Source organism: Pleurodeles waltl, chromosome 6 (genome assembly GCF_031143425.1).
Source record: "Pleurodeles waltl isolate 20211129_DDA chromosome 6, aPleWal1.hap1.20221129, whole genome shotgun sequence".
NCBI classification, from domain to species: Eukaryota; Metazoa; Chordata; class Amphibia; order Caudata; family Salamandridae; genus Pleurodeles; species Pleurodeles waltl.
This window is the reverse complement of record NC_090445.1, coordinates 152,277,560-152,303,077: the sequence shown is the minus strand read 5'-3', so window position 1 is coordinate 152,303,077 and position 25,518 is coordinate 152,277,560. Positions and strand designations below refer to the sequence as shown.

Below are 25,518 nucleotides of genomic sequence, written 5' to 3'. Positions count from 1 at the left end.
GTAGCATTCTGGGACTTATAGTGTTCCGTTTTACAGTCTAAGCACGGGCTCACAAATGCTAGCGTGTGAAGTGCAGTAGGTTAAAAGGCCAGGACTGGGAGAAGGTGTCGCATGTGACGGGGGGGGACATTGGCAGGTTTGCCTTTTAGTCAGGCCACACAATTCTAGCCAAGAATGCAGCTGCTCTTGTTTACTTTTTGTCCTACTAAAAGCTCGCTTGCTCCAGTACTCCTTTTTCTGCCTGCAGATCTGCGTCGTTTCATTTAAACATTACAGTCTTGCTTCTTTTGAAAAGAACTGCGTCCCTTCATTTTGTCGCGTTGATGTTTGGAGCTGTGTGAAGAGTTTGGCAGTGACCTTGCTCCCTTTTCCCAGACTCGCTGTGGCGTGAAGAGCTCCCTGCGACTCCCGCTAGGCGCCCCCAGAGCAGCGGTCGGAGTATCGCAGGCAGACGGAGCTCAGAAGATGGCGGCCCCCATGCATCGCTGAGTGTATGCAGGAGGCGCCAGCTCTTTGTCTCTAGAGCGTTTACAGCCCGGGATTGCTTGCAGCCCCAGAAGAAGCCTGTGAACCGGAGGCGCCCAAAAACATCCCCGCCAAGCGACACCGCGGCGAAAGGGCAGGAGCGCCTTCGTTTCTCCAGTTCTCTTAGGCTCGGGAAGTTTTTTTTTCTCCCAACTATTCCATCTAATGGCAGCTTTTCAGTGGTATGTATCGGGTCGTCAACATGTGGGCAGCAGGGTAGTGTGATCCTGTGTAAGATCCGAAGTGTACTACGTTGATTTTGTTTTGCCGTAATCCTTTCGGCGTTTCATTGGGCAACCCGGATTTCGACAATGGTCCCGGTTTCTCGCCCCAAACTCCCCACTGTTTAACTTTATAACACAAGAGCGGTGCGACAGACACACGTTTGGTTCAGAAACGACCACACTGGAAATACTTTTTATTAAATCTAAATATACTAAACTAGCCACAGAACGGGTAGCCCGCCACCGTTTTTTTTTTAAAGTTTTGTTTTTGTTTTGACTTGTATTAGTTCTCCGTTTAAAGGAGGACAACCCCGTTCTGATACCTGTAGGATTAGCAGATATCTTCATGCCACAACTTTTCTGTCCTGTGCAATCCTCTTGCACATCATTTTTTTCCGGTATATTAGCCCACTTGTTTCTAAAAGAATACGTCAAGTCTTAGGAAGCAGTGTTTTGCTTAATAAAAATCCAGGCTGAACACCCAGCGTCCCGGTGATATGGAGTGACTTTGTATCGCGAGATACGACGACTTTTGCTTTAAACACCCATCGACCGCGCTCCTATGGAGCTACCACATAGCAAACTGCATTCCCAAAAAGATAGTCTTAGATGTATACATTTATTATTTTACGAGAGGAGCAGCGTCATGCACGTAAACATATGAATTGTTTACTATCTGTGTCTTTCAGTTTCTCCCTTTTTGACTTTGACCACAGATATCTCAAGCTCATCACGTCCACTTTTTATCTCTAATATTGAGATAATCTCGGTTTATATAGTCCTTAATATTGCACTTCTATCGACTGAAAGCTCTGCAAGCAACTGTTACTCAAACTGTTACTTAATGTACCAACCTCGGATTGTTCAGTCAAATGAGTCATCCTCGTGTCATATTGCTTTGCTTTTGAATGATTAATCATGAGATGCAATCACATTTTGAGGCCTCTGGGCAAAGCACATTTAAATTGCAAGTGCAGTGTTTACAGCTTTTAAGTAGCTTACTGCTTGGCGCAATAGTGCAGCTACCCGTTTCCAATTTAGAACACACTGGTTATTGGTTGGTAAATTGTCATTCTACAATTGACCCACAAGTGGGTAGCATTAACATCTCGCTCTCATATTTACACACTCAACGCCTCTTTCACCACCCAGTGTCTCTGAATGAATACCAAATTGAGATGAAAAAATCACTTGAGGTATGCTTACCATGTAAGCAAGCAAAGGGGACGCTTGCACTTCTGTTAAGGAAGCTCAGTGAGCATCTTTTTAACTACAATATAGCTGAAAATGATTGGCTGTAGAGCGTGGGTACCCCAGGCTGCAAGGTGATGGGGTATCCCAGAGTACAAGGATATGTAATATTTATTCCAACATCATAAGCCTAATCTTTGCTTACACACTAGGGCATGAGACCTAGCAGCAACAGTGGCATCTAGTCATGCACAAGTTTCTCTCAGTGGACACCATGTGGGCGTCAACAGTTCATGCTTCCCTTCAACATAAAGAGCAGATGTATCACAAGCAGCAGTTTTACAGATTAACTATAGACACAAACGTATGATTACATGGGCATCCACAGTGCAAACATCCATATGTGTTGCATTTATAAAGTATAACCCTAGCTACAAAACACTGGTTCCAGGTGGCCACAAAGGCGATTGGGCCTGAATGGGAGTAGTGGAACTTGCTTGGGTCACTGGGCCACCTGTAGGTGGGAACAAGGCTGGGGATGGGTAAGATTGAAATAATGATGGAGTATGGTCTAGAAAGAACAACAGTGGGATCATAGCAGCACTATCGGGTGTAAAAGTCTTGTTTAAAGTAATTTTCAGTTATTTTCAAGAATCATTACTAGTGTTGTAGATTCGTGTTGTGATTGTTTTCCTTTTGGTGATTTCAGTTGATAGTCGTAAGCACTGAGTAATCCTGCTGACCACTGAAATCTCTAAGCATTTTTTAAAATACATTAATAAACTATTTTATGATATAACTTACATTATGTGTTAACCTCCATGTAGATTGTTTATATTCTTAAAAATAACAGACTAATTCTAATCTGTCACTTTTGTAAACAGATTTTCAAGGTAAATTTTTTCATAAACCTCTTTTCAAGAAAAATGAAAAACACTGACAATGTAGGGAATATAGGCTGCATCTTTTAGAGACTAGTAAACGGACATTATTCATGTATGGAAGTACACTTTACAAGTATCCTATCCTCCCAGTTAGTGTAAGTTACCTCAGCTTTTTTCCAGCTCCTTTAAAGTGGATCACTGTGATCGGTCTTTTTAGACTTTTTATTGCTTAAACCTTTTGGAAACTATATTGACTGGACACTTTTTTGTGCATGAGTGTTTCTTGAATGCTTCCTGACTGGAGCTATTTTTTTTTTTTTAACCACAGAAATGCCGTCTGTGAAGTGCCCTTTGTGGCAGAAAGAAGGAAGAGAATGAGACACATCTGTATCATGTTTACCAGATTCACTCCACCCAGATGTGTCCACATTACATGACTTTTTCCAGGATGACCCTTAAGGACAGGGTAAAACTCCGCCTTCATGGAAAACAGAGCTAGCGCCTTAAATCGTTTTTTTAGATATACGAAGATCGTAGAAAAGCGATCTCCTCTTCCACCATCTATGAGGACTTCCTTAGGGGTAGATCCGAAAAGAGGACTCAGAATTCCCACTAACATCTGCGATGTTAAGGACACATATAGTGTCTACATGTTTGCCACCGAGAGCTGGCTTGCCATTGAAGCACCACTCAGCATCAGAGCCGTCCAGGCTTTTGACAGTAAAAGAAGCCTTGCTGTCTAAAAAGTATTTGACATCGATTAACTTCTTCTTTCAGCTTCCTGGATCAGAACATTGAAGGCTAGACAGATCTTATCCACTTCAGAGCTGGAGAGCTGCAAGGCAGGTTCGCCTGCCAGGGAAGTAAGTCCTCCAGTGGTGGAGACTTCAGATTCTTCATCCCAGGACATCAGTCATCGCATAATTTGTCACATCAGGCATCTCCAACTATGTGGCCACTCTCCCACTAGCGACTCTGACAGCTTCCCAGAGCACCGGCTTCAATTTCTTGACAGCCAGGGTCACTAGTACGTATTCCTCCAGTGGCTACTCTCTTCCAAGGCATACTTGGAACTTCTACTTCTCAAAGAAGATCATGTATACCACAGAAACCTCACTCAAAACATTGACATTGTAGGCCAAGACACTCAAAAAGCAATCTGACTTTCCACTTGCTCATACCACTAGAATTACATTTTGTTAATCTTTCTCACCATTATCCAGGATTTCACCAGTTCAGGATATCTGCACATTTCATAAAATTTTGGCTAAAAGTGCGCCAACATTTAACATATTGGTTTTCACGCCACCTACATGTCTTGATTATGCAAATAGCCTCCACTTTGGACAGATTAGAAAACTAATTGGCATACTTCAAATAATCCATAATATTGCAGCTGGGCACGTCTTAATTCTAAACACGTGGCATCACATTACCTCTACTTTCAAGGCACAACACAGGTTACTAGTGGCAAGAAGAATATCATTTAAAACTCTCCGCTTTGCACACTGGGCCATCAGTATGATGGGTCCAGCCTTCTTAAATCTGACTATACAATCAAAGTAGGAACCGAAGCATGAGAGCGGCACCACTCTGGAAAAATTCAAATTTTTCAGAAAGGCATAAATAGGTGGAAACCCCATCTCTCTAGAAATGCAAGCTGTAGAATTTACTCCCACAGAGAACCATCAGCAATCCCTGAGCATTCAGAAGACCAATAAAGACTTGGCTTTTCCCAGCATCAACATGCATGTGATTATTTGACCAAACCCTGATCTGTTTGTATGTGTAGTTTGTATATACAGCCTGCAAAGCTATTTTCATATTTCTCTCACCACCCCATATGTGAGACTACCTTACAAGTCATCATGATCTGTCTGGAAAGGACATAACTCGCCACAAATAGAGAACACTGCAACAAATACCCTTCTACCATCCATGCACTACAAGAGTGGTTATTACTCGTGATGATCTAGAAGAGGTAGTAACGCACTGTTGAAACTCTGTAATACAGTAGAGCAGAAGTTCATAACGTGTGGTCTACGGACTCCTGTCTATTTGGAATTTCACATAATATTAATAGATTTATAAAGTATATATAAGTAAAGAAGTAAAACTAAAACCTAAAGTTCTGTAAATGTGAAAGGATCTGAAATTGGCAGCTAAAAGTTAAGCTGGTGTACTCAGACTGATTTGTGGGAGCAGAGGAAGTACAGCAAACAGAATATAGTGTGGACCAGCAGCAGCTGCCGCAAATCTCAAGGGAAAGGATGGAAGGGGGAAGTGGAGACAGATGAGGGAGGGTTAAAATAAAATAAGCTTACCTTCACAGCCGCTGCCGTCTCCAGCCGCGTCGCTCCTCTTCCCTTGATGTGGTATCGCAACATTCACTGGGACACCAGCACAGGCTCTCCAACAATCATTTCACTGCTTTCATGCTAAAGCTAGCATGAAAGCAGCGTCTGGACCGGTCTGAGCAGCTTGGACTACTGCTCAGATACAACTCTGGGGCCTGTGCAGTTTCCCCGGAGACGGCCTGCCAAACACACATGCGCACTTAGGTGCACTCCCTCCTCCACCTGCCCTCCTCCCGTGGCCCAATCCCACCCCTCCCTTCACATGCTGCTGGTTAAGCCAGCAGAGGAAAAATACAACTACAGTGAACTATTGTTTTATTTTTCTGCTGCTGGCTCAGCACTCTTACGCCAGTGCGAAGGAGTGGCCCTGGTGTGGTCAGCAGTTGGCCTCTGTTGAATCTAGAGAAACTCTGCCCTTCCTAATAACATTAACATTTAAATGCATTATATTTGTAAAATAAATCAAACACCCCACCATTTATGTATTTGTTTGAATGCTTGTTTTCTAATTTGTCCGTATTGTTTAGAAGTTAAAATGGTCGAAATTGCTTAGGCTGGGACCTCAACTTTCAAAAATGACTCAGTAGGCATGAACTTATTCAAAAAATGATTCATTGGGGGGTTCCTGAAATCCAGTAATTATTAAGTCTGGTTCACAGAAGTTAGAAGATTAGGAACTTCTGTAATACAGTATAACTGGGAGTGGGAGGCCATTTTTTAAAAATGAAGAACAATCGGGAAGGGAAGAGCTATCATTATTGGGTAAGTACCTAGTTTATATAATAATAATGAGCAAGCCTACAATATTAACTGTTATAAAATGAAGGACTTGAATGCTGAGTTTTTACATGTGCTCAGAGTATAACCACGTTTTCCCTATTAACCACAGTAGATTATCTAAAACCAGAGGATAATTTTCCAGGTGGTGAGTCGAAAATGAATTTATTTTAAAGATGTTAACAGACGGACAGTACAGCGCTCTTGTGACTGTTTTTATTGATGCTAATTGAGAGTTTGGAAAAAAATGGTAATTGCGGGGACTAAATGCCCATAACAATCCATAAAAGATTATGAAAATGTTTTTCTTTTTTAATCAAATTATATGTTACAATATACACTGTTAGTGATAGTTTGGCATTTACTAGAAAGATGACCTCCGCTACTAGCCAATACTGTTTCCCAAGCGTTTAAAAAAAAAAAAAGTTTGTTTACATTTTTTTGCCTGTGGTGTATGGGGGTGGAGCCTGAAAGCAAGCAAAGGCTGCCCCTGTTTAATCACACCCACATCAGTAATCTGAATTACATAATTAGAGATATTGTCTAAGAAGGAGAAAGGAAACATACACAAAATATGAAGCTAAATTCCTCTCCAGCTCTTTTGTGCCCAGTCCATCCCCAACTGTTCGAAGCAAAAGTAGACCTTACTAAATAAGATGCAAACAGGCTATGCCTCCTGGGAACGTTTTGCTTCATTCGTAGTGTTTGATTTCCCTACCAACAGCAGTATGGTGTCTCCTGGGAAAAAGCCAGCAGGCGAGACTTCAAACTCGAACAAGAAATGCAAGCGGTATTTCAACGAGCATTGGAAGAAGGAATTCACCTGGCTGGAGTTTGACTATGAGCGCAAGCTCATGTTCTGCATTGAATGCCGGCAAGCGCTTGTGAAGAACAAGCATGGCAAAGCAGAAAATGCCTTCACAGTGGGCACAGACAACTTTCAGCGTCATGCCCTGTTGCGGCACGTCACCTCTGGTGCCCACCGTCAGGCACTGGCTGTTAACATGGACCAGCTGGCCTTCGAATCACAACTGCACGCTCCCCAGGACTTTAAGACAGTCATCAAGGTGGAAGTGAACCCATGCAAAGTGGCCACACTGACAACTGCGTACTGGATGACCAAAGAGCAGATTGCTGTGGAGAAGTTCCATTCCCTGTTGGAGCTGCAGCAGCTCAATATGTGCCAAGCGCTGTTGACCTCCGAAAACAATGCGTACTACCACCCCAGCAGCATGAACGACATGCAGGTGTGTAATGAACCTTTTGCATGGTAGTGTATGTTTTGTTTATCATGATCTACTCCTTTACCAAATGGATTTTATTACTCCATCTATTAGTTGTATAGCAGCAATTTGAAATGATGCAAATTAACACATATATTAGTTAAGAACATATGTTTTGCCAAAGAGGTGCTCTTGTATCTAACCTTTCCATTCCAGGAGTAGATACACTTTGGGGGTAAATGAGGGACTAAAATGTTGTAGTTTCATTGCTCTCAGGCTATTCCATATCTTGTGTGAATAGGTCGTCTAATCAGCTTATTGTCCCTATAATCTAATGACCTTAACATTTGATGGTAAAAGCAAAAATGTAATTACTAAACACACACCTCTTGCAATCTCTTGTGCCGTATTAAAGCTGTAGGTTTATTGGTTTGGCTGAGATGCCGACACTTCAAACATTTGAGTTCCCACTGCCACTGAAGTCCAAGTATAAGGGCCTCCCAGAACCAGCCCGTGGGACGAGGCCAAGCGTTTATCACCCTATCGAGGGCTCCTCTAATTTATGTGCCTCTGCCCTCCCTATGGCCTGAGTGCCTAGAAAAATAGGTCAGTCTCTGGTTGTCCCTCCCTCTACCTTCCAACTACGCTTTTGGCACGAGGTAAAATGTATATTTTAGGTCAACACTGCACAATAGGTAAGAAATAGTCCCTTTAAACACAGTTGTGAGGGAAGAGAGACAGCACCTTTCCTTCAATGGGCCCTCTCTGGCCTGGCATATTTCAAAAAGTGCATCATGTACTCTGAAACTGTCACACCTTGATTCCTCATGCTGTTGCCCCTCACTTCCTGATCTCTACTTCTCAACTGTCTGTTCATCTTGCCCTCTTCTGCTCCTCCTTCCCATTAACTTCCAAATTTTGCTTCAGACGCCTTCTTACTGTCTGGACAGATGTTCCCCTTTTAGGGATCGCCACTCCACCCATTAGAGTCCTTCCTCATTCTATTTATTGTGTGCCTTCTTTCCCTCTATCCTGATACTCCTTATCTATCTTTAATATTTTCATTTTTAAAAAACATTTTGTTGTTCATCATAATTTCTAGCTGTTCATCTACAAAATATCTTCCGCTTTTTCTAATTGTACCAGACAAACTACGCAAGGCAATGTGAAAATAGCCAGCCGGTCTTTTCCTGCCTCATCTAGGCCATAAACGTTTAAGCTGAAGCTTGTTGTTGGAATGGAGCTTTGAGGAAAACAGATCATATTATTGCTGAAAATCATTTGTGTGTTAAATCAAATTTGCGTTTCCCCGACATAAATGATTAGTAGTATCATTAGTAAAATCCATAAAAAAATTAAAACTTAAACCAAAAACTGATTCAACAGAAATCAAAATCCCTTTATATTACTTTGTAGATAGGACGAGCATGGTAAAAGGAGACTTAGCTCATGGTGGAAAATATAGTATTAAATCTAAGGAAGTGATCAATAAATAATTATGGGAACTGCCAAATTAAAAATAGTTAAATGCAGTAATGGCTTTTTTAAAAAGGGGAATATTTAACCAAAGAATGTTCCAGGAAAATGTAATCAACAAATATAAAGTAGTATGGAAAAAACTGGGTATTATAAAGGCTAGCTCTTTGCGAACCATAGCTTCTTTTCTTCTTTCTTGACCAGAAACTGGAATAGCCCCTTCATTTTGTGTTCCCCGTTTGTTTCATGGCAACGCAGGCTACGCTACAAAGGCTGCACGCAAATCACTCAACACACTTACTCAACTTTTAGAAGTTGACTGTTTTAAACAAAATATTCTACTTAAAATACAAAATATATGACTGTAATAAATTCACATTGGGTGTATTACCTAAAAGAATGTAAATCTGCATACAATTGTCCCCTATTCCACAGGAAGAAAGGAAGTAAGTTTAGTAAATATATGACAACATCAAAGTAAATGTGGTCACCAGACTGGAACCACAAAGGATGGGTTAAGGCAGTAACTTGACGAGCAATAATGCTACTTCTGTCTACTCTGGAATTACTTATTTTTACACAGATCTGATTTACCATACTAGCCTCTTCGCATTATCCATGGCCTTTTGCCTACTCATGAAATCCTACAGATAATTGTTCGATAATGGCTAACAAAACAATAAAAATGCTCCCCTGGAGTCGATTCTCTCTCAGATGCTACAAAGCAGTCAGAGAGATTCTCAGCACACAAATACTGGTGTGTGTCAACTTGCACTACTATTCATCGTGATTGCCCACTTGATTATTGTGGAGTTTCGGACCATTAGTTAATCTGCTCTTGGTCCGCAAGGCATTCCACTCACTCAGGAATAACTTTCCAACTACAGCTCCTGAAGCAGGTGCAACAAGATATGTCACCAGATACACATATTTACTCAATCATGATTTTTTTTCTTCTGCTTTCTTAGGCGTTTTATGAGTGTTGCACCTACTTCCCCTGATGACATACAGGGAGTGCAGAATTATTAGGCAAGTTGTATTTTTGAGGATTAATTTTATTATTGAACAACAACCATGTTCTCAATGAACCCAAAAAACTCATTAATATCAAAACTGAATATTTTTGGAAGTAGTTTTTAGTTTGTTTTTAGTTTTAGCTATGTTAGGGGGATATCTGTGTGTGCAGGTGACTATCACTGTGCATAATTATTAGGCAACTTAACAAAAAAAAATATATACCCATTTCAATTATTTTTCATTACCAGTGAAACCAATATAACATCTCAACATTCACAAATATAAATTTCTGACATTCAAAAACAAAACAAAAACAAATCAGTGACCAATATAGCCACCTTTCTTTACAAGGACACTCAAAAGCCTGCCATCCATGGATTCTGTCAGTGTTTTGATCTGTTCACCATCAACATTGCGTGCAGCAGCAACCACAGCCTCCCAGACACTGTTCAGAGAGGTGTACTGTTTTCCCTCCTTGTAAATCTCACATTTGATGATGGACCACAGGTTCTCAATGGGGTTCAGATCAGGTGAACAAGGAGGCCATGTCATTAGATTTCCTTCTTTTATACCCTTTCTTGCCAGCCACGCTGTGGAGTACTTGGACGCGTGTGATGGAGCATTGTCCTGCATGAAAATCATGTTTTTCTTGAAGGATGCAGACTTCTTCCTGTACCACTGCTTGAAGAAGGTGTCTTCCAGGAACTGGCAGTAGGACTGGGAGTTGAGCTTGACTCCATCCTCAACCCGAAAAGGCCCCACAAGCTCATCTTTGATGATACCAGCCCAAACCAGTACTCCACCTCCACCTTGCTGGCGTCTGAGTCGGACTGGAGCTCTCTGCCCTTTACCAATCCAGCCACGGACCCATCCATCTGGCCCATCAAGACTCACTCTCATTTCATCAGTCCATAAAACCTTAGAAAAATCAGTCTTGAGATATTTCTTGGCCCAGTCTTGACGTTTCAGCTTGTGTGTCTTGTTCAGTGGTGGTCGTCTTTCAGCCTTTCTTACCTTGGCCATGTCTCTGAGTATTGCACACCTTGTGCTTTTGGGCACTCCAGTGATGTTGCAGCTCTGAAATATGGCCAAACTGGTGGCAAGTGGCATCGTGGCAGCTGCACGCTTGACTTTTCTCAGTTCATGGGCAGTTATTTTGCGCCTTGGTTTTTCCACACGCTTCTTGCGACCCTGTTGACTATTTTGAATGAAACGCTTGATTGTTCGATGATCACGCTTCAGAAGCTTTGCAATTTTAAGAGTGCTGCATCCCTCTGCAAGATATCTCACTATTTGTGACTTTTCTGAGCCTGTCAAGTCCTTCTTTTGACCCATTTTGCCAAAGGAAAGGAAGTTGCCTAATAATTATGCACACCTGATATAGGGTGTTGATGTCATTAGACCACACCCCTTCTCATTACAGAGATGCACATCACCTAATATGCTTAATTGGTAGTAGGCTTTCGAGCCTATACAGCTTGGAGTAAGACAACATGCATAAAGAGGATGATGTGGTCAAAATACTAATTTGCCTAATAATTCTGCACTCCCTGTAACTGCATACCTGAAACCCTCGCAAAACTATAATTCCTCGACCAACGTTTTAGCCTTCTTTAGAGGAGCCAGAAAGTAAATAAGTAATGTAAAAGAATGGAATGTGTGTCTAGGAGATATACTACCAGGGTCAGAGTGATTTAGCAGAAGATCACTAACACCAAGTTAATTCTTAAATTTTTTTTCCTAATTACATGATATCGCATGCATTTTTTAAATCAAATTAATTTCAGTCATTCTTGGATGTTAGCCAATCATTTGAGATAAGTGAATGTCCTATTTTACCGCAGACAGGTTGAATATGATAATTGGATTTTTTAATCCCATGATACTCCTTGTGCCACAGAGAAAGAAAGTTATGTCACAGATCAGTTGGTGGTAAAATGTAGCAAAATAAAAAGCTTTGGTGAGTCTGAGCAGAGAAAACGTTATATTACTATGATGGGGGACAAAAGAAGTGTATTGATTGAAAAAGAAATCTGTTAAAAACGCATAACATTTTTAAACATGTTTAAAAAAAAAAGCATTTTTTCAAAATCGAGCAACGTTACCATTGGTTGTGTTCCATGCCCTGCACATATGATTATGATCTATTTCCTCATATGCTGAAACAGTTGAAAATCAGTCTCTAGCTGCAGTAATCCTTTGGTCAGTTTAGCAGAACACTTTATAAGCAGAAGATCTATGTTTGATGGCATGTGTGGCTGTAGTTACACATGCTTTGTATAAGTCCGCCATCTAGTGTTGGGTTTGGAGTGTTGCAAATAGGTTTTGTTCGCAGAGTTTTTTGCGAGTCATAAGACCAAGGGATTCCCCCTCTCAGTGATGCATGGGCATCAAGTCCTTTGTTAGATTGTTTTCTCTCTGCCGTCTGGTTCGGATGTGTTTTCATCTTGCTCCAGTATTCCTCGACTCTGTCTATTTCGAACTTGTCTCTTCTATATCTCTTTCAACGATAGTATGATATTTCGATCTCGTTTTCACAATCTAAGGCACTCAACCTGAATTTCTATGCCAGGGGGTCAGTTTACGGCCCTTCAGGGTGCCAAAGCCGTTCTTGGGCATACTCCGCTGCTTGGTGATAGAGTATGCAGGGCTGATGTAACGGACTTAATTTTGGTTCTGCCCTCAATGCCATTCCATATTCCCACACACCGAGCAACACCTGGTGTGTAACTTGTGCTTATCCCCAGAACATAAAGAGAACTGCGACGCCTGTCGGTCTTTTCGATCCCAAGAGACCCTCCGGTACCAAAGAGCGTGTCGGTTGGAGATGGTGTTGAAGACACCAGACTGCACTCCAGATATTTTCGGAGAAGAAGCACAGGAGGAGATCGAACATGAGATGGCCCTTTCCATCAAAGATTTGGAGTCCGATGTTGAATCTGACATCGAAAGTCAGCCACTCACCTCAGCACAAGCCGTAAGTACATCAGCCCCGAACTCCCATACAATGATTCTCAAAAAAACATACAAACAGGTTGTCAGTCCACCACTGTATTACGGCCTTGGTCGGATCCAAAAGTTACATTCGGATGCCCTGCCTTCTTGCTTGGCCCTGAAAATTGCCAAGTCCAAGCTGTCTTCGGCATCAACCTTAAGTTCAACAGCATCCCACACAGGCTCAGGATCGAATTGACCCTTCACACCAAATGTTTCGGCTCTGAAAAAGAAATCGCCCTCATCCACTTCAGAGTGGACATCTTCTGCTCAAAGTAAGACTTCAACTCTGAAAACTTTGGAACTGAAAATGCTGTCTTCCAAAGACTCCACTCATTCCTCAGAGGCAGCTTTACCAGTGGAGACAATTCTTGAAATTATGGACGCTTCTCAGCACCAGCTCCACATGCAAAAGTGAACAGGGAAAATATTTGCTTCTCCCCCTGTCCCAATCAAGAGGAGACTTAATTTTCAAGAGACATTGGACACTTCTCTCTTCCCAAAAAGGTCTCCAAGGGCAAGGCCCCAGGGCAACCTCTGCCTTCTCCACCTCACTCTTCTATACTTCCTCCTACACCTCCACAATCTCTTCCACCTATTGTTGAGCCACAGTTTTCTCCACAGGGCTCACCACAAGCCCATGGGGATGATTTAGGCAAACTTCCACCTGATTTTGACCCATATGATCCAGATCCCATACTACCCAATGACCCTGACTTGTACCTGGCACACCCTTCACCTCCTGAAGATACAACTGCGTACCAACAGGTCATTGCACCAGCAGCTACATACCATAACATGCAATTGTATACTGATCCTATTGAAGAGGATTTCCTCTTTGATACACTCACCACGACACAAAGAAAGTCAGTTCTTCTTCATGTTGCCTTAGACATGCAACAGATATTTTTTAAATAACCTGTTAGGTCCAGAGTTATTACACCAAAGGTTGACAAAAAAATGCAAGGCAGCACCCTCTGACCCTATATTTATTAGATCACAAATACCTCCTGACTCTATAGTTGTCAGCACAACACGGAAATGTGCTAATAGCCAGTCAACAGGAGATGCTCCTCCCCCTGAGGAGAGCAAACATCTTGATGCAGCAGGATAAAGAGTGGCTGCACAGCACAAGCTGCCAATTCACAGGCAAGATATTACAGGGCCCACTGGAACAAGATGGAGGATCTTCTCCATTACCTCCCAGAGGAACATCGGAAAAGGGGACAGGTAATAGTTTCAAAAGGCCAAACTATTTCTAATAACTCGATTAGGAGCGCCACTGATGCAGGTGATATTGCAGCACATGGTATTAAATACCAGTGCATATATAAGGAGGCATGCTTGGCTCCGATGCTCAGGCTTCAAGCCAGAAATACAACAGGCAGTTCTCAACATGCCTTTTGACAGAGAGCACTTCTTTGGCCCCGAGGTTGACACCACAGTAGAAAAGCTTAAAAAGGATTCCAATACAGCAAAAGCTTCGGGGGCCCTACTTACCACCCCACACAGGGATAATTTTTGCCGGTCACGATTTAAGGGAGGCCTCAAAACTTCATCTACTGAGCCTTCTGCCTCCCAAACCAAACAAGGCACACATTTCTATAGTAGAGGGTCCTTTAGAGGTACCTACAGAGGTGCAAACGATAGAGGTAAAACATCATCCTCTAGAGGTTCTGTCTCAAATACACGCCAGTGACTACTTACACCTTCCATCAGCCTACACCTTTCCTGTTGGGGGAAACCTACTCCATTTCCATCCCCAATGGTTCAGTATCACCACAGATCAATGGGTTCTATCAGTTATCCAACATGGTTACTCTCTAGAACTCACCTCCACTCCACCAAATATTCTCCCTCGCACTCATAAATTTCAACGCGCCCATCTTACTCTTTTAAAAGAAGAGGTACAATCCCTTCTTCACAGAGGGGTTATGGAGCCAGTTCCACTGTCACAGAAAAGGGTTAGGAGTATATTCCCTATACTTCCTTATGCCAAAAAATGATGGGTCACTAAGACCAATTCTAGATCTCAGACCTCTCAATCTATGCATTATTTCAGAGAATTTCCATATGGTCCCTCTCCAAGATGTAAATCCCTTTTTACAGCATGGCGACTTCATGACAGCTTTAGATCTGAAAGACGCATAGTTTCACATTCCTATTCATCCAGCACATCACAAATACTTCAGATACCCTATCAATTCAAGGTTTTACCATTCGGAATAACAATTGCTCCCAAGGTATTCACAAAGTGTCTAGCGTTAGTTACCGCTTTCCTCAAAAGACAACACATCCATGTCTTCCCTTTCCTGGACGATGGACTGGTCAAAGCCAGTCCAATCCAACAATGTCAGCGTCCTACTCAGTACACAGTAGACCTTCTCCACACCTTGGGATTCACACTCAACTTTCTCAAATCCCACCTGCAGCCTGCACAGATATAGCCCTATCTGGGAGCAGTTCTCAATGCTTACTCGGTGGTCTCAGTCACAGGGTAATCTCCAGGATCTAGTGTTGTTGGACCGCCAGACTTACCGCTTTCTGAAGTGGTGGAATTCCACCAACCTTCCCAAGGGGTGGCCCTTTCAAGACCCTGTGCCTCAAGTCACTCTGACTATCAATGCATCATAGACCGATTGGGGAGCTCATCTCAACAACCTCACAATACAAGGCAAATGGGATCCGATTCAACAAACTTCTCACATCAACTATTTGGAGTTACAAGCAGTCTTTCTATCCCTCAAAGCTTTTGTGCCACCACTCTCCCCAAAATGGTTCTAGTTTGTACAGATAACATGACAGCCATGTATTAGCTACAGAAACAGGGGTTGGGTGCATATTCGTCTCAGTTGTCCCTTCTTGCTCAGACAATTTGGAAATAGGTAATTCACCACCACATTCACTTACTGACAAAATATCTCCCAGGAGTCGACAACCAGTTTGCATACCTCCTCGGCAGGATACAGCAACAAGTCCACGAATGTGAACTTCACCCACAAGTTCTTCATCGACACGTTCAGTGGTGGGGAACACCACAAATAGACCTCTTTGCCACTGCAGGAAATTCAAAATGCCAGTACTATGCAATCCAGATACCCACATCCTCAGTCCAAGAGCAATGCTCTATGGATGAACTGGTGAGGGATATTTGCTTACGCTTAGAACTAGACTGTGTTATGCTGCAAAATCGAAACATTTGTCTGTTATTGTCAACCTAAACACATTGATCTACTCAAAGCCTCAGTTCAAGACATTATTTGTTATCTGCTACATTTACAAAAGGCCAATTTAGCATACTCATCTATTAAACGTCATTTGCCAGCTCTACATGCTTACCTCCAAAATAGACAACATATCTCTTTATTTAGAATTCCAGTTATTAAAGCTCTCATGGAAGGCCTCAAAAGAGTCATTCCACCCAGGGTTCCTCCAGCTCCATCATGGAACCTTAATATTGTACTTGTTAGACTCATGGGTCCACCGAGTGAGCCTGTGCATTCTTGTTCTTTGCAGTTTGTTTCATGGAGGGTAGCCGTTTTAGTAGCTATCACTTCTCTTAAGATGTGTAAGTGAAATACAGGCTCTAACTATAGAAGAACCATTCTTCCAGTTACACAAAGATAGGGTAGTTCTTAAGATAATCCTTAAATTCCTTCCAAAGGTAGTTTCACCATTTCACATGAATCAATTGAGTTACCAGTTTTTTTTCCCCACAGCCAGACTCCGTTGCAGAGGTCGGACCGCCAGGGCAGCCCCGCTTTCCGCCAGCGGTTACATAGCGGTAACTGTGCCTTGTAAAGGCTGGCGGAGATGGGATGCAGGGTGCCCCAGGGGTGCCTGTGCACTCCCATGCACTTAGCAGGGGCAGTGCAGAGGACCCCCTGGCCAGCCCCGTCGTGAAGTTCACTGTCTTCTTCTGTCGGAAGCCTGTGGTCGTTGTAGTAGCATTCTTATGTGACTATTGTGTGTGTATGTGTGTGTGTGTGTGTGTGTATGTATATATATATATATATATATATATATATATATATATATATATATATATACTGCATGGACATCTCTTCTCTTTGCTCTCTATACATACTCCTTATCTCACCCGCCTGCTGCAGGAAAACAGCAATATAACAAAGGACTCTGTGCCCATGTGCACTATCACCGAGAGGAGGAGTCACTCGATCTTGTGACTTGAAAAGATTCTTCGAACAAAAACAACTTGCAACACTCTTAGCCCAACATTAGATTACAGACTAATGCAAAGCATGACAATCTGCAGCACTACATGCCATGCACAGATGCCTTCTGGGTAAGTAACATTTTACTTTTTGCAACTGTGAAGGTTGTGGTAGAAGAGCTAACTAAGTGGTGGCCATACACCCCTGGGAATACATTTGTAGTCTCCTACAAGAGGAACCTTAACAGCTGGTGTTTTTAGTGCTGGGATCTTAACACTACCTAATGCCAAACTTCAGTTTGAGTTTCAAAGTTGGCAACAACTTCATAAAGGCTGATCGCTGCAATTTTGTATATTTTGAATATTCTGAAAGCCTTACTGAATCCTTACTATTAGTGACAGCAGCACTACTGAAAATCTCCAATGCTCTGTGAGAGTATGGTGGGGAACTGTCCTCTCCAAGGCACTGACTATTTGATGGTACTAATAACAAAATGCACTCTTCAGCAGATGGCACGACTGAGGGCTTAAATACTATAAATGTAATTGACCTTGAATGGCTGCACTCAGTGGTATAACACAAAATGATGGGACCCCACACCCCCTGCAAAATGTGATGAAGGGCCCCTCAGTCTAATATATCTTAGAGATATTCTGGCCCCATTGCACTGCAGGGGCTTGTGTAACACCTCTGGAGCTTGGGACCCCCTTTGCACTGTAGGTGGTAATGTTACACCACTGGCTGGAACAGTGATACACTGGAGTGTAAAGGAGGCATATTGTTTAAAAGAATGCTCCATTGTCATAAATAGTATATGAGGTGTAGCTTGAGTAATTGGTTGCTTTTAATTGTGCAGCTAAAATACTGACACTGATAGAAGTTAATATTTGTTTGACCCTTAATAACCTCCCTTTGATTACATTGCCCTCAGAGTTATATTGAATACATTGCATTCCTTCATACAGTTATATTCACAGGAGACCGTCTGGGGGACACAGGTCCTGCATGGTTCATATCACATAAAATAGTAAAGTATACATTTATTATGTTTGTTTGCAACAAAACTCATTGATTTAATGTTTTGTACTTTTTATTGATCGCTTTTAGGCAGCAATTGTTCAAGTTCTTCACAAGGAAGATAGGCAAAGATTGAAATCTTCTCCTTTCATTGGACTTGTGGTGGATGAAAATGTAGATTCCATGGAGCACAGAATACTTGTAATGTTCTCAGCAACAGTGTCTCCCTGTGATGGAAAATTCTCTGTTACCTTCTTGGGCACCTATAAACTGACTGGTTGTGAATCCGTCTCTTTGGCAGACAAAGTTGTAGAAGTCATGCATTCCTTCGGTGTCCCCACAATGAAGCTGGCTTGGCTTAGTTCTGGGGGTACCACATTGATGTCTCATAGATCAGACAGTGCAGGAGTCAAGCTGAGGTCTCTTTGTCCACTGTTAACGGAAATGCACTGTTTGTTCCACAGTGGCTCATTGTTTCCTGCTGATAGTGTTCTAAATAATGAGTATGTCAAGAAGTATGAAAGCACAGTGGATGCAATGTTCAGACTATATTCAAATTTGAAAGGGGAAAGTCACAGCCTTGAAGACCTACAGAGTGTTCCTAGTTTATGTGGCATTGACTTAGAGGGTCCACAACCTATTCACTGGACTTCTGTTTTGCCAGCAATTGAAACCATTGACTCATCTTGGCCAACACTGGTCCTTCTTCTTGAAAGTGAATCTGAGAAATCGCCTATGGCTGTTGGGCTATGTGAAGAGCTGAAAAAGTTCCAGTTTGTGGCTTTCACAAAAGTCCTTTTGGATATTCTCCCCATTTTTCAGAAACTAAACCTGTTCTTCCAGATAGAGGACTTGGATCTCTCTATGGTGAAACCCATTGTCGCTGCCTCGGTGGCAACACTGCTGGCTCAAAAGAGAACTGGGGGCCAAAACTTCCAAGAGTTCCTTAATGAGATGAATGAACATCCAGGGGATGTCAGTGAGAGCAGGATGTGCTACAAGGGTGTTGAGCTAATGAACTGCTTAAAAGCTGACGTGGAGAACTTTGACCAACTGAAAGGCTCTTATTTGGAAAGTGTTTGTGTGAACTTGCAGGACAGATTTCCTAACCCTGTGCTTGATGTGGTCAGTGCACTCTCTACCATCTTCAGCCCGAGATGTTACCCCCAGACATTTGAAGACATCGGGAGTTATGGAGACAAAGAGCTGCATCTTTTATTACAGTACTACTCCCGTATGGTGGTCTGTGAAAGAGCCATGAATGATTTTCCTCTCTTCAAGCGCATTGTGTTCAGCCTCAGCCAATTGTCCTGCAGAGATGTGTGTATCAAGCTAGTGTATTCAAACTCAGAAATGCATGAGTTGTTTCCAGATTTTGCTGTCCTGGCTGCAATTGCTTTGGTCCTCCCCATTGGATCTGCACTCTTTGACAAGATGAACATGGCCAAAGAGGTTTTGAAGCACAGCCAGTGGCAGTACACATCTGAGGAAGGCTTGTCCAGTGCCATGAAGATCGTGGTGGACGGACCAAGCATTGAGAAGTTTAACTTTGCATCAGCAATTGAATACTTTGAAAATATAAAGCACTCTAATTTGATGATGTCTCAAATGAAACAACGAACAGAAATTAATATGCACAGTCTTGGGTAGAGGATTAGGTCAAATGAAATATTTTCTAAATCCAGAGTAAAAGTAGACATGGTTTGTAGACTATTGCCTTAAAACATAATTTGAAAAAATGTTAGTGCTTCTCTGCCACTACCCATGTACTAGATAATCACTGCACAGGATAAGAAGGAAAAAAGGCCAAGTGAGTCACATTGTAGTTGCCGCTCAACATTCCAGGCTATATTAATTGTTTTGGGGGGGGGGGCATGGAGGAGGAAACAGCTCTTCCTTTGATCAAGAGTGGTGGTTTAGATTTTTTTGAACCCTCCTATCCCATGCCATGTCCACTTAAGGGGATTTATTACTCAGCCACAAGAATAGTTGTTAGTAGTTTAGAAGAAGGGTAATTCTCTCCTGCGTTGTGAGAATGGAGAGATGCCTTCTACCATTTATGCTGCCTTCATCTTTGACCAAGTGTGCCTAAACTGAGATATACCCACATCACAAGGTTAATGGTGAGGAACTTCTTTATTATTTTGTCTAAATCGGTTCCAGAGTTCTAGGTCCTTATGCATTAAAGGGGTTTACCCATTCTGTGTCTCTAGGAAAATAAATTGATAAACAAGGGATTGGTTAGTTTAGTGAAAGAATGGTCATAATGGCTTTTGCTGAAATATTATGATCGAAATCTTATGATTTGAAAATTATCCTTTCAATTATTTTGGTTGCATTTATTTTGTTTGAGAGCACTTCATTTCAAATGTATCTTATCTTTCTGCAAAAACGTTGTGAAATATTGGGTCAAAGTGCTTGTTGCATTTTAAGGCAGATGTTTTTGCTATACAGTTTATACCTATATTACATATAGTTCTTAATACTGTGATGGTCTGATTATGGTTTCACTGGAGCGTTTTCTTTGTAACAAAATGCACTTTCAACTAAACGTTTTTCCATTAGTTTTTTTTTTCAAACACAATTTTTCCTTTAGGTTTCTTCTAAAATATCAAATATATGAAGTAGCTTGTATATGTTCAGAATATGCTTGGTAATGCAGGGATGGCTTTAAGTAGTGATTGAACTGTGGCTAGATCATCCCTTTCTGTTCTACTGAAGAGGATAGATTTATTTTTTAAAGGACCCACTCATATATTTACACATGTGGCTCGCCTTGTACACTGCTATTTTTAATCTCCAATTTCAAAATGCCCTATTTAAAATGAAAGCATTTTAAATGCACAAAAGTTTTCAAAGTGACTGTCAAATCTGGGGTGCAAAGCATATATTGTTACATTGAAAAGGGACCAAATGGATAACTGATACATTTCTCCCCCCCTCAGCACTGTAATTAACAAACCACGTCTACCCCTAACATTGGGTGTAATAGAAAAGTCTGTAATAGTAAGCACTATCTCAGCTTTCTTAAAAAGTCAGTTCCTGGCTTGTTGGCACGTTCTGCCACACTATTTGGGGCCTTGTACCAAAATGGATGACGTAACACAAGCTGAAGTTTTTTATGCATGAAGGAAGTGCATTTGTTTTTGCCCTACACGGTTATCCACAGATATGCAGGCAGGGTTGTTAGATTTATTAAATCTAAGAACAGGCTTACATGGGTGTGTTCTGCGGTGACTATGGACCCTGTCTGGGCTGACCATTCTTTTTGTGATTTTCCTGTATAAATGGAAATATGGCCACTTTTGGCTTGTTTACTAATGAACTCTGATAGTTAAACTGTCTAGCTTGATTAACTTTCTGGCTGAGGCTATTCGAAGTCTTTGTTCAGTAAAGCATTTCTATTAAACTGACTCTGCTGCCATCTGTGCCGAGAGAGGGCCTTCTTCCAGTGCATTTTAGTGGTGCTTCTCTTTTAAGTCTTAGTACAGATGCTCCAAATATTGAGTAAAACATGATCATGTGCTAAGCTTTTGGAAACTGTGTACTGTATTTCTACAGAAATATATATGCAATAGTTGTCTGTATATATTAAGCGTAGATTCCAAAAAAAGATCACACTTACCTTCCGTAATGGGTCCAATGCAATAGTTGATAAACATGTTTTAAGTTCTGCTCAAATTGTATAATATGCTGACGCCCAAAAACAGTTTTATGTTTGTATTCTTTTTAAAACAGAATCTTATAGGAAACCTTTGTAAGCAATAGTGTTTGTAATCTGAGCTTTCCTGTAGTGTGCAACCAAAGAAAGATACCAAAATTGTCCTTGTTTACATCACCCACTGTGTATAACATGTATAACAGTAAATCAATAATTAGTTGTGATTAAGCCTTAGTTCTGCCTTTCACCCTCAAAAGTTTTGCCTGAAAATTGCTCTCAACATTGCTGATTTGATTTGGACAGCCCTCGATACTGAAGGTCTAAACATAGTTGTTGATTTTTTCATCTAAAGCTGTGTAGAGACTAAATCATCAGAGATTTCATATGATCACTGTAGACTCTAGAGGTGTCAACTTTGATAGTGTAGTCGTAACAATGCTCTTGATTGCAGAGGATACTTTTGGGCATCTCATTTGGCCTGGACATACCTCATGCTGTTGTCTTTTGTATTTTTTTTGGCTGAACATACATTTCAATTTCAAGATTTGTTTTCTCAAAAAAGGTATTAAAGGTTTTAGCTCTCAGCTGCAAGAATTTGGGCTTAACGTGTCTCAGTGGACAAAAATGTCATGGAACAGTGATTCGTGGGTGCACAGATCCATGATCAGAATTGGCCACATGCTAGCATCCAAGGTATTGATGCATGTCACTCAGTGTGCTCAACAAACAAAAGCATTTCCCGGCCCTTTGGTTATCTCAGAAGGCTTTTAAATGATCTTTTAATATTGCTAGCCATTTTATTTCACTTCTAGAATGAAATGTACACTATTCTAGAACATTTGGGGAAAGCAAAATATTTTACTTATGATTATTCGGAATGTTCTATTTTGCAGCAGGTTGAATGCCCGGGGAAGGGTGTTCTTGTAGCTGCTTTGCACGTTTGAATTCTGGAACTGCAAACATGGCCCTTCATTCATCTGAGATTGAAAAAAGAAGTATTGTTGAGACGTTTTAAGTAATCACTAAAATATGGTGATCTCAGCTGCATCTTAGGACTGGTTATTGGTGCCTCATGGTATTAGTTCCTTTCAGTTGGTGATTTTATTAATTTAGCTTGTTTTGTTCAGGTACACAGATCTAGCCCAAAGGCCAGTATCGAAACCCTCTGCCTGGGTCTATTAGAAGCCATTTGTACCTGGTGAGCCTTTTATTTTCACCACGGTGTAGTGTTTTGTGTAATATTGCATGCATTTTAGAAAATGTAATGGGTATATTTGTTGCTCCTGGAAGGTGTCCGATAGAGAGCATTGGTCCTTCAGACCAGTCTGACATCCTGCATTTGCTTGTCACCGATGCACCTTCAAATTACTCAGGTGAGTAGAGGTAAAAGCCAGGACTAAGGCCCTCATTCGGACCTTAGTCCCGCCGTCAAAATACCGTACCGCGGTCGCAAGACCGCGGTGGGTATTTTGACTTTTCCCCTGGGCTGGCGGGCGGCCGCCGAAAGGCCGCCCGCCAGCCCAAGGGAAAACGACCTTCCCACCATGAAGCCGGCTCGTAATCGAGCCGGCGGAGTGGGAAGGTGCGACGGGTGCTACTGCACCCGTCGCGTATTTCACTGTCTGCTATGCAGACAGTGAAATACTAGCGGGGCCCTCTTACGGGGGCCCCGCGACACCCCCTACCTCCATCCTGTCCTGGCGGGCGAACCGCCAGGAGCAGGATGGCGGTAGGGGGTGTCAGAATCCCCAAGGCGGCGCAGCATGCTGCGCCGCCCCATGCTGCGCCGCCTTGGAGGATTCATTTGGGCAGCGGGAAACTGGCGGGAGACCGCCAGTTGTCCCGGTCCGACCGCGGCGTTACCGCCGCGGTCGGAATGCCCAAGGGAGCACCGCCGGCCTGTCGGCGGTGCTCCCGCCCCCGTTGACCCTGGCGGTTCTGTACCGCCAGGGTCATAATGAGGCCCAAAGTGTTGTTTTAATACCAGGACTCCGTGCATAGGATATCTACACATGAATTGCTCTTTAATGGATATTTCTCTTCATTGCATTGGGGTTGATGGCAGGTTGTCGTCTGGCCATTTAGTGAACTGCTTTTCAGTCAAGGATGTATACTTGTGTACTGGTTACATTATTTACTGCTGTTACCTAGAGAGTGGGGTACGAATCACAAATTCCACATTATGGGTCCCTAGATAAACCACTTTATTTTTCTGTTCATCTGTTCCCTTGTTCGCCAATAATCTAGAGTGCTTAGCGATAGGCTAAAGAGAGTGAGTTAGTGATTGCAACAGCACTGCTGTGTTTTCAAAGTCAAACTACATTTAAATTTAGTAACTGAGTAAATGATGACATGTCCTGTGTTGTGCACTGTGTCTTCCAAAGCACAAATAATTGGTATTTTTTCAAGTTTTACTATGTTCTGTAGCGTAGACCACCTTTTTACCAATACTTTATAGTGTTCAATTCCAATAAAGCTTTAGCAGTGAGCAAATGTTTCACATTGCATAACTTTGGGACTTGTGCATCTTTATTTACTTCTGAAGATGGTATTTCAGAATGATTTGCAGAGGATTTAACATTTAAAAATAAATCCTAGTTATCTCAAGATAAAGCAAAGGGCAGGCTTTGGTAAATGTTTATCTTTTCAGAGATAGAGTGTGAATAGAGGGAACTTTGAAGTAAATGGTTGGTGCTCTGAAGTCTGAATGGGCTCAGAAAGAGTCACTGAGACATGTCTACTATGTCAGCTGCCATAGACATGTCCCTCAAATGAACTTGCTCATTCCTTTCAAAGATAATTCCAAAACTCGTTGGTACAATTTAGTAGTCACACAAATGTGTTTCTAAGAATCATTCAGGCCACCTGTGATTACATAAATTAGGCACCAATGCCGTGCATAATTCTAACAGTAATGTTTCAAAACACACCTTAGAACAATAATGAAACTATTTAACAACTATGCACTGAAACGCTTTTGGTACTGAAAATATCTGAAAATCCCATTTGCAGTGAATTCTTCTTAGTATTGTTACAATTTCATAATAAATTATACACATACTCTTTAAGCCTCTTTAACAAATGTATATTTACTCACGTTTTTTTATATATATATATATATATATATATGTGTGTGTTTATATTATTCCATGCTTAACATGTTCATAGCTCATTGCATACCTCCTAGATAAATTCTCATATTAGATACTTATGAATCCCTGCTTTCGCTTTTATATCACAATGATAAAATGTTTAATTATCAATTTAACAGCAAGCATTTCACTATTCAAAAATTGAGTAAAGATAAATGAATGTTAAAGTACACTTATTAATTCCAAATATTACACATTTTGAAAGTCTGTATATACAATACTACTTTTCTTCTCATATTATTATACCCATTACTATATTCCTTGCACATATGTTCCCTTACTATGTATTTACATATCTATTACTCTAGTCCTACTGTGCTAGAGAAAAATTAAACAAAAATAAAATCCATAAATAAACTTCAAATTATAAATATATATATATATTTTTTAAAAATATTATATGTATGTATGTATATGTGTGTGTGTGTATATATGTGTGTATATATATATATATATATATATATATATAATAATAATATACATTTACTCTCTTGTAAGCATTACTCTGTCTCCCCATCACCCTGTGTCTTTATCAATCTGTCCTCCATCCCCACTCTGACTCATCCCAAACCCATTCTACTACTTTCATCTCCAAAGTAACCCTGCTTAAGCTCTTCCTTCATCTACCGCATCTAGCTCCCCCAAACCTCAGTTTACTACCATGATCTCCCAAACAACCCTACTAAATTCTCCATAATTTATCTCACATTTAACTCATCCAAAACCCCTCCTGCTACTATGAGCACCCTAACCCTTTCCACAGACTCATCCTATTACTATAAACTCCCAATTAACACTTCTGGGGTCTTCCCTCTTCTATCCCTCCATTACTCTAGTCAATCCAA

The 25,518-nt window shown here is 41.4% G+C and overlaps 2 protein-coding genes across 3 annotated transcripts in view; both read left to right on the top strand.

The window, feature by feature from the left end:
- The window catches only part of ZNF385C (zinc finger protein 385C), a 598,456-nt gene that overhangs the window by 368,585 nt on the left and 204,353 nt on the right, over positions 1-25,518 (top strand). The window lies entirely within an intron of this gene.
- Positions 418-24,031, top strand: C6H17orf113 (chromosome 6 C17orf113 homolog). The gene is made up of 3 exons (XM_069237671.1): positions 418-707; positions 6,683-7,205; positions 17,951-24,031. Exons 1-3 carry the CDS (start codon positions 691-693, stop codon positions 19,508-19,510), a joined length of 2,100 nt encoding a protein of 699 aa, XP_069093772.1. The 5' UTR covers positions 418-690; the 3' UTR covers positions 19,511-24,031.

Coding starts and splice junctions, on each gene's coding strand:
- C6H17orf113 (XM_069237671.1), top strand. Junction 7,206..17,950: donor GCAGCATGAACGACATGCAG/GTGTGTAATGAA, acceptor GATCGCTTTTAG/GCAGCAATTGTTCAAGTTCT.